At 37.3% G+C, this 10,573-nt stretch overlaps 1 protein-coding gene across 1 annotated transcript; it reads left to right on the top strand.

Annotated features, from left to right (window-relative positions):
• Positions 1-45: 45 nt before the first annotated feature.
• On the top strand, positions 46-7,308 carry LOC139130374 (ankyrin repeat domain-containing protein 46-like). Its single transcript, XM_070696175.1, has 2 exons — positions 46-439; positions 986-7,308. Exons 1-2 carry the CDS (start codon positions 93-95, stop codon positions 1,332-1,334), a joined length of 696 nt encoding a protein of 231 aa, XP_070552276.1. The 5' UTR covers positions 46-92; the 3' UTR covers positions 1,335-7,308.
• Positions 7,309-10,573: the final 3,265 nt, after the last annotated feature.

The raw sequence follows: 10,573 nt of genomic DNA, 5'->3' as shown, positions 1-10,573 counted from the left end.
ATTGGTGTCGAGATTTGTGTTTTGTTATTTCTGAGGGGGGAGTGACAGACAGTGTAACAGCCACAACAGGGAACGGAAGAGAACTGCTCAAGATGGAGGTCGAGGAGATTTCAGAGGCGTCTCCATTGATGAGCATGATTGAAGAAACACATTCCAATTCTACAACTCCTCTGATCATCCAGGCATGTGCAGAAGGCGACGTCGACCGACTGCAACGGCTTCTTGCCTGCGGATTTGACCCTAACATTACGGACCATCGCGGAAGGAACGCAGCTCACATGGCGTCTTGCAGAGGGAGCGCAGAGTGTTTACGGATCCTTGATGAATTCGGCTGTGATGTCACAGCAGCTGATAACTTGGGAAATACACCCTTACACCTGTGTGGGCACATCGAAACGGTAAATTTCCTAAGTGAACATGGCGTCCAAGTAAACCAAATGTAAGTGACTCACAGTGGGAATGTCTTACTTATATTATTATAAAAGTGCCATCTTATTTTTGTACTTGTGCATTTTGACGTAAACACGGTCATTAGATCTGCACTTAGATCCCTCCACTAACGAACCGTGCTGAAACATAGCACTTTTTTTTAAGTTTTACCAGAAATCTATCTCAAGCATACGTAGAATCGGTAAAAGAGACAAGACTGAACATTAGTGGACACAAATAAATTGTGTTTGAACTGTTAGTAACCTAGGGAGTCCACTCATACTATCACTTTTATTTAGTGCCCCTAAGAAAATCCCCTTTAGTTAGCAACAAAAGTTGTGCCCACTAATCTTCAAATAATCAACGAGACTGAAAGATTCAGTCGTGTATGATGATGGTTGTTGTTGTTTTTGTTATTGTTGACATCGTGCAAATTTCTGAGTCATTTCATGGTATTTATGTACTCCTTCGACTACTTCAAAGTAGATTGTAAATTTTGAGAATACATCATGACATAATGAATTGTGATCACTTGATGTATTTTTTGTTTCCGTAGTAACAAGCATGGTCAGACGCCCCTGATGATGGCAGAGAGAAGAGGAGTTGACAGGGAAGTCCTCGCGTTGCTATGCAAACTGACGAAGCGGACCGGAAAGAGAGGTGCTGCAATGCTCCTCGGAAGGATGCAGGGAAAGTTTGTACCATCCAGGGGCAGTGCTAGTTTGTTGGCAAGTGACAGCACTGTCACACAGAGTGCAATGATCGTGGCAAAGAACGTTTGGTGGGAGTTTGTGGACGGTCTGGGCTTCAGGAAACTTGTGATATTGATGTTTGGGATAGCGATGCTCTCTCTGTACATCGCATGTGCTAGTTCCGGTATTATACCTCTTGTCATGAAATCGTAGGCACTTTGTAATCGGTTCCTTTATTTACACACTAATCACTACTTATTCTGTGGCGTTATGCCGATAGTTTGACATGTCTAAGGATCAGTGGATCCGTTCCCACCATCATTCCCTCAAGCTGTGATAGATGTAGCTCAGTTTGAATACCAATATTGAAAACATGCACTTTCTTTCAGTCACTTGAGAACCCTGAAGACAAGACAAGCTTCTCCAGTGCTCAAGGGGACTGGAACTCTAGTTCAGAGATTGTAAATTGTTGAACGTTAACTTCGAAATAAGTTAGCCTATGAACAGCCTACCAAACAAAGACAGTAAAATCAACCTTACCTTTAATTTCTCTCCCTGACATTTTAGCTGATATTGCTATGAAGGCAAGGTTCAATTTAATTTTTGGAATTCAATTATTAATTAAAATAGTTTGGTCCCAACAAAATAATACATTATAGGCTAAGGTCCCTACAATATATATATATATAAAGTAAAATATAATATTATATAACTTAAAAAAAGTGTTTCTAATTTGACTATTAAACATATACATCTGGGTACAACGGGGCCTTTGTAACTTTAGTGTTGTTCAAAACTTAAGATAGAATTGTACAGGTTAATTGCCAATCCTGCATTATTTATTAAACATAGAAATGCAGCATGCCTTGCCATAACTGCTTTGTAAGTTTGCAAAACTTGTTACAATGGACCATCAAGCTAAAGCCCCAATAGCTGCGAATTTTATGCATTATTTTAATGATTTTGTTTTCAAACCAAAGTTGGTTCGTGTAAATGTGCAAACTTAACTAACCACCACTCGCTGATTTAGACCATGCCTACTCGTTTTTAACAATTTGAATAATGAATGGGTGCCGCAAGCATAAAATGGCGCCTCCACAGAAAAATACAAAAATGGCAGTATTTCCTGCACATACACACAAAAAAACAAGCATAATGCCATAAACTTGAATGCACAACACACGATGGCCAACATTTTGTGGTTGTAATCTTTATTTTCTCTACCTTGAAAATTGCAGGAAATCTAAAATGACATTAAAATTTACATGCCACTTTCAACATTTACGCCAGTGTTATCCACTTTTTAAGTCTTTAATGGGTCTTAATTCAAAGAAAACTCTTGGAAAACGAGAGATATTTTGAGATTGGTTTATTATGCATTCGCAACTATTGGGGCTTTAACGAGGATTTAAATATTTGTTGACAATGACCATGAGAATATCTAAATGTAAAAGTGCAACAGACGCTCATGTGACCAAACATCAAGAGGGGCTTTCCTGAGGCTAAGAGAGGTCAGTTGGTAACGTAACCAGTGTTTCCAAAACATTTAACCGTGGCCTCCAACCAAAGGGAACTACTCATGAGCTTGTACATGTATGTAGTTATGGATATCAATTTGTTTTTGTCTTTGTGGAAATATTTTGCTAGATGAACCAGAGCTCCACACTTCCATTTGTTGGACTAAAATTTTGTCGACCTTTTCATCCGTCTTGTTGAAGCAATGTTTACACCATATTCTTTCAGTCCTCATGTCAGCGAAGGAGTGCAGTCTAGTTTTCCCTGGTGATTTTTTATGTGCGTTGAATCAATTTTTCTGTCAAGATACATGTAATGATGATTTTGGCATTTAAGTTATATCACCAGAGGCTGGTGTATATTATTGGTCTCATGCAGAAACTTGACCTTTGAAGGTAACACCTGTATTTGTCAAACCTCTCCTTTTCTGTATTTCTTGAGAATAATAATCATACGTACATTTTATTTTGTCAAAACCTTGCCTGTAATATTCAAATTTTATGGGATTTACATAATATTTCCTTGAATTTCAGTGACCTTTTTGTTGAAGACATATTTACGTATAACATGTAGTTTAACCTTTTCTATACCATAATATATTTTTTAACATTCTATCCATAAGGTGTAGTTCACCACTTCATTTCTTGTTTGTTCTTGATGGAGAGCTGACATGTAAGTGTATTATCTCTACTTTATTAATACCGGTATGTTCATATTTTTATATGTAATCATGATAAAAGAAGTATTGCCACAGAGGAAGGTATGTAACTGTTGGGGTGGAGGTAGACCTGCCAATATTGTGGAAACCCATCTTGCTCTAAGAAATAGACTGATTACGAGTTGAGAAAGCATGAAATCATTATTTGTAACATTGATGATTTTCAAACAGAAAAAAAAACATTTCATTTTTGTCAGGTTAAGCATATCCATGGATTATTATTATGTGTATAGATGTTAATCCTATCATTCAAATTGAAAATTGCAAGAGAATAGTGTCCTCCATGTACGCCCTTCTTGCCTAAGTGAATGCTTCCACCAGTCTGCCTGGTTTTCAGGTCAGTATTTTGACTACTGTCGAAAGGGTTTGTGCTAGCAGAAGAAGTGAATGTTTGAGATAAGAGTGCATTGCCTTTTCTTCATCCCCACAAGAGAAACCCATTCTCTACTTTCGTGTGTTTAAAATGTGGTACCATTCCTTTGTATTCCATGTAGACACTAGTTTGTTACAGACTGTAAATTTTCATGCGAGAAACAATATATCAATAGGCTAAAGTTTCCTTTACATGAAAAGTCTGATAAATGTGGACAGCAAAATGCTAAAAGTTGACAAGTGAGAAATTTATTTTTTGGTGATCTGTGTTATTGGATGTTACCAATCAGGGGTTACTGTCCCATATCACTACATGAAAATCTTATAAACCATACATACACTTTGTTGTTCAATAGTGTCTCATCAATTTTAATTATATGTATATGAAATTGAGTACTTTCTGATAATATTGTAATCAGATTACAAAAACTTGTTTCTCTTGAAACTTGTGGAATGCAATCATTCAAAACTTAAGATTTGTTTACTGTACAAGCATTTGCTTTTTCTGAGAGACAGGTGCAGGTGTGGCCACATTATGCCTTCCATCATTTAGGAAGTGGCTCTTGCTGTATGTGCCGACAATCATGCAAAGCTAATTTGAAAAAGAAGACTAAGTGTTGTGGGTGTGCCTCAGAATATGCAATTATTGATTCCTATTCTAGATGATGACATTGTTTTTTTTGTCGGGATAGCCAGTCTTTTGTATAGCCTGCAGTCGCCATGTCATTCCTTTATAAATGAAAATATGCATATTTTACAGTTGTAATTGTAGACCGTGTCAATTGATATGAAAGATAAAATATCAGCATGTAAGATTTCTATTGCAGGCTAATTGTGCGATCTTTACAAAAGACATCACTTTCAACCCATAGCGTTGTCAGACTTTAACATCACAACAGCCGTAAATATCAGTAAATTCAGTCAGTACATGTGGACGTTCCTTTGTACAACAAATAAGATGACTGCATGCTGCTACATTCCCATCCCAAGTTTTAAGCATTTCACCACCACACCATGGTTTGTCCCAAATCCATTGTTTTCTATGGTAAAGTTGGACCTGTATACAGGGAACTGGGGGTGAAAGGGTTAAGCAAATGACATATAATAATGTATAATATTAACTGTAACTGAATCTGTGTTTGCTAAAACTCATTTAATTAAGGTCCAATTTCACGTATCATGAATCTCCGCATGCGTCAACAAGCTTTAAATCAACACTTTGTTATCCAGCAGAGTGAAAAGATTAATGTATTCCATGACGCCAAAAACACTATGTTCGCTTGATTTTAGCGAACTTCCTAGTGTAAAAATGAAGGTTATATCGTTTAGAAAGTGAAGCAGCTGTGTACACCTGTATTCAGACGGAAGTGACAAAGTCTCCATCCTTTGACAGTTTGTTTGAATTTTGTATTGTAAGTTACTTGTTCTATTGGCTAAAATGTGAACAGTGGTGATTATATGACATGACCATTCGAATCATGGCTGCAAGATTAATATGTCACAATATGTATATGTCGAAATGTATTTCCTTTGCTGAATTTTCTAAATTTTGTACTGTTATTTTTTTGTATTATTTTCTGAAAGTGTAAAACTTATCTTTTTGCAGTGACAATGAGACATGTTACTATTTGTTTAGTGGTGACCATTATGTCAGGAGTTCATGAACTCAAACGAGGGGATTGCTAATGCTCACAAGCCGCATTGTCGTACAAAAAGTGGTTTGATGGCACACCGGTGTGGATATTGAATTATTTATTTTATTTTTTATTATAATATTCATCCACAGCGGACACGATACGTGTACCGACATAGGATAGGATGACTGAAACAGGTGCGAACCACCTATACAAAGCCAGTCACCCTAATGAAATGAAATATGTACAAATGAAAAAAGCAAACAACAATAACATACAGGAGATAAAAATGAAGAAAGTCTAAAACAAATCAAATAAAATCTACATAGGTCTACACTGCTACACAGACAACGAGAAATCCACGTACAAGTGTTGTCTGGATCAAAACAGTTATAAAATTTATCCCAAAGAAAAAGGTGGCTGCCTTTTACTGGTGTTGCTCTCAATACAGAAGAGTCAGTGCTGAAAAGTTACGAGTAGACATGCATGAGATGTACCTTGGGGACTGTGGATGCAAAGAAACTCATTGGTTTTGGCTTCAAACCCCCTTCCCCATTTCGTAGAGGCTGAAAGTGTGAAAATCAGACAGAACTGTGATTTGCGGAACTTCCTCCAAAAATGATAAATAGCTGAAATCAATCAGTGCAAGGTTACATAGCTAATGGGTTTTTGAATCACAAACATTTCAAATCCCAAAAGGTGATCGAGTATTGTGCATAACTATGGCATAAGCATGGCATGTGCTTGCACTTGCAGTTCGCGTACATTATCTGAATGAAAATTGCAGACGTTGCTAAACCTCCTGGTAAATACAATGAGTTTTTGTTTGTCATTCATGTCCTTTCATTTTTCACAACGCTGATCGTGAACTCATGTAGAGTCGCTGTCATAAGTGGTATAGGCTGACTCATAAATATTTTTCAACAAGAATTCAGTAATCAAAAACATGTTTGAAAAGTGTGTGGTTCTTACATAGGAAATTTATTTATTCATTCATGTACATACCGTAGCATCTGGCAGGGCACACCTGAATTTGCTGTATCCTTTGTGGAATATCATACCTGTACACCTGTGCAATGTGACAATGCTGTATTTACAGTCGTCATCAATTATATCATACCAGTATATTGATAGCGCAAATGTGTCGATCTGATAGGTTGAGACGTGAAAAGGACTGTGGTATATTCGCGATATACCACGGTTGGCACATGCGCGAGCTTTTGGCAAGAGCAAAAATATTTTTCTGACGTTCCATGCCAGAATTTCAATATACTGTTACGATACAAGTAGCAATAAACCACACACCCAGTGATGGTATACCACTTGATTTTGACCAGTTCACTTCATATGCACTTGCTATCGCTTGTGTATATATGTCGTGAACTGGTCAAAACCTCTTGGTATACCGTCGCTGGGTGTGCTTTATTGCTTAATTATAACATCAATTTTAAAATTACAAGGAGTACCATTATCCCTAGCAATGTGTCAGTGCAATTTTTAACAATTTGTTGGACTTTAGTATCAGTTAATAGAAGAGTACAATTTATTTTGTTCTAGGATTTTACAACCAATCTGCAATCTTTGCCACAGCAGCCAAATCATGGTAGACACAGGACCATCAGGGCTGAAATAGCAACTTTCTGCTGTCAAAAACAGTATTTAACAGTGTGTCATGTAATTGATATCCTTGATTGAATAATACATATGTTATTTTAGCAGATAAGACTTCCATAATCATCCAGTATTCGAGTCAAATGTGAAAAGTTTTCAAATGATATTATGTTGTTACATGTACAGTAACTTCAGTTTCCAAAATATTTTGACAGTGTGCTGTAAAATGATAGACTGAAAAGCTGAATAAACTTCCATTTTACTGTGAGAAGAGGTGAAATTATGATTTTAATATGTATTGTTGAAAGTTACATTAAAGATGATATCTGTTCATGAATTTGCATGTGTGTTGGGTGATTTTTAGTCCCCACGGACACCGTCCGGGGGGACTTATAGGTTTGGTCATGTCCGTGCGTGCGTCCGTCCATCCGTGCGTCCGTGCGTCCGTCTGTCCGTCCGTGCGTCCGTCCGTTCACGCAGATATCTCAGAGACGCCTGGAGCGATTTCGTTCAAACTTGGTACAAGGATAGTACCATACCTCATACAGATGCACATCGATTTGTTTCACAATGCGATCAAATTTGGCCGTGGTAGAGGACTTTTTAGTTTTCACCTCCATAGACTCCCATGCATAAGGCAGACCATAGACTCCCATGTATAAGGCAGACCATAGACTCCCATGTATAAGGCAGACCATAGACTCCCATGTATAAGGCAGTCCATAGACTCCCATGTATAAGGCAGTCCATAGACCCCCATGTATAAGGAAGTCCATAGGCTCCCATGTATAAGGCAGTCCATAGACTCCCATGTATAAGGCAGTACATAGACTCCCATGTATAAGGCCAAGAAAAATAAAAATTTAGTTTCTCATCGTATTCATATTGCAAAAAGGATGCAGTGACACAGTTTTTAGTCCCCACAGATAAAGTCCAGGGGGCTCATAGATTGGGTCATGTCAGTCCGTGAGTCCATCCACGTGAGTCCATCCGTTCACGCAGATATCTCAGACACTTTGAAAAATGTCATGTGACCTCGGTGACCTTTGACCTCGAATATACATATTTGTCCATAACTCAGTAACCACAAGTGGTAAACCTTTCATATATGGTATGATGGGACACCCTATGACGCCACATATTGTACCTCATTAATTATGTGCATATCTAATTTTGAGCGAGCCAATAGAGCTGGAGGTCTGATTTTTGGTATATAGGAATAACTTAGCAATACAATTTTTTTGACAAAATGTCACGTGACCTTGGTGACCTTTAACCTCAAATATACACATTTGTCCATAACTCAGTAATCACTAATGCTACACCCTTCATATTTGGTATGATGGGACACCTTATGACACCACATATTGTACCTCATTAATTATGTGCATATCTAATTTTGAGCGAGCCAATAGAGCCAGAGGTCTGATTTTTGGTATGTAGGGATAACTTAGCAATACAATTTTTTTGACAAAATGTCAAGTGATCTCAATGACCTTTGACCTCAAATATACATATTTGTGCATAACTCAGTAACCACAAGTGCTACACTCTTCATATTTGGTATGATGGGACACCTTATGACGCCACATATTGTACCTCATTAATTATGCTCATATCTAAGTTTGAGCGAGCCAATAGAGCTGGAGGTCTGATTTTTGGTATATAGGGATAACTTAGCAATACAATTATTTTGAAAAAATTTAATGTGACCTCAATGACCTTTGACCTCAAATATACATATTTGTCCAAAACTCAGTAACCACAAGTGCTACACCCTTCATATTTGGTATGATGGGACACCTTATGACGCCACATATTGTACCTCATTAATTATGCACATATCTAATTTTGAGTGAGCGAATAGAGCTAGAGGTCTGATTTTTGGTATATAGGGATAACTTAGCAATACAATTTTTTTTGACAAAATGTCACGTGACCTTGGTGACCTTTGACCTCAAATATACATATTTGTCCATAACTCAGTTACCACAAGTGCAACACCCTTCGTATATGGCATGATGGGACACCTTATGACGCCACATATTGTACCTCATTAATTATGTGCATATCTAATTTTGAGCAAGCCAATAGAGGTAAATGTATGATTTTAGTATATAGGGATAGACTATAGGATAGAAATTTTTTGACAAAATGTCATGTGACCTCGATAACCTTTTACCTAAAATACACGATTATGTCAATAAATAAGTAACCACAAGTGCTATGTCCTTTATATTTAGTAGGATGGGAGACCTTATGACAACACATGCTTTACCTCGTTAATTATGCCCATATATAATTGTGGGCAAGCCAATAGAGCTAGAGGTCTGAATTTTGGCATATATGGATTAATTAGCAATACAATGTTTTTTTTCAAAATGTCACGTGACCTTGATGACCTATGACCTTGAATATGCATATATATGCATAACTCAGTAACCACAAGTTCTTTACGCTTCAATTTTGATAGGATAATAGACCTTTTTATATAAGATGTCACATCTTGTACCTCATTTATTATGCACATATGTATTTCTTGGCTGGCCAATACAGCTAGAGGTTTGATCTTTTTTCCCGATTTAGAACCATAACTTAGACATGCCTCTTGTTTCAAATTGGGAACAATGACATAGACCTATGTGTCCATAGATCTGAACATATACACTTTAGTGATACTTCTTAATGACCTCATTTCCCTGCCCCCTCAAGACTAATACTCCTATTACAAGTGGGGACTATGTCATTGTCAATGACTTGTTCTCTGATTTGTTGCGAAGTGTTGGCTGTGTAAATTTGTGGTGAATCCATGCATCGATAGATCAAACAGATGGTTGATCAATCAAGGAGACTACCCAGCCCACAAATGCCTGTCGCTCAATGTCTCACATAATGTTAACCAAAATGATAAAATGCATTTGTATGAAAGTACAATGTAATGTTATTGGGCATTTGTTTGTTTTAGCCAGGAAATTTTAGGAGCCTTTGTAAAATTATTTCAAGAAATTACAGTTGTTTTTGAATGGCACTGAATTTGAAAATGTGTTCCACAAATATTTCAGACGCCTTGCAGTTATCCTTTACATGTGAAACCTTCCAGCCAAATATGGAATAAGGTAGGTCTCAAGTGTAGGTCTCAGTGGACAGTAGAGAAACAAGTTCTGCGCTTTCCAATATATATGGACTAAATATGATATTAATGAAACTTAATAAAATATATGTGGGAAGGAGGATGGCAAACTGGAAACATGGGTAAAGTGATCTTGAAATAAATTGATTTTGACTTACAGCTCCAATTGAAACTCAGCTCCTCCATCATGTTCAACCCTGTTCAGCATGAAAGTAAGCGTTTTTTCGTGTGAAAGAACTTGAAGCATCTCCATAACAACTTTAACAAATTTGATGTGATACTTTTGAAGAATTACGGTGGACATATTTTCACTGCGAATAATCATGCATAGCAAAAGTGTTAAGAGGAACTGCGACACAGCATTTGGTGGCGCCATTCAAATCGAGACAAAAACCCTTTTCTTGTCCGACGCTCGGCACATCCGATGCTCATTTGTTTTCTCTCGCGTCTGGCAAAGGATGCCATTTGCGCT

The sequence above is a fragment of the Ptychodera flava genome, chromosome 4, assembly GCF_041260155.1.
Source record: "Ptychodera flava strain L36383 chromosome 4, AS_Pfla_20210202, whole genome shotgun sequence".
Classification (NCBI taxonomy): Eukaryota; Metazoa; Hemichordata; class Enteropneusta; family Ptychoderidae; genus Ptychodera; species Ptychodera flava.
The sequence above is the reverse complement of the archived record's forward strand: the minus strand, read 5'-3'. Positions and strand labels throughout refer to the sequence as shown.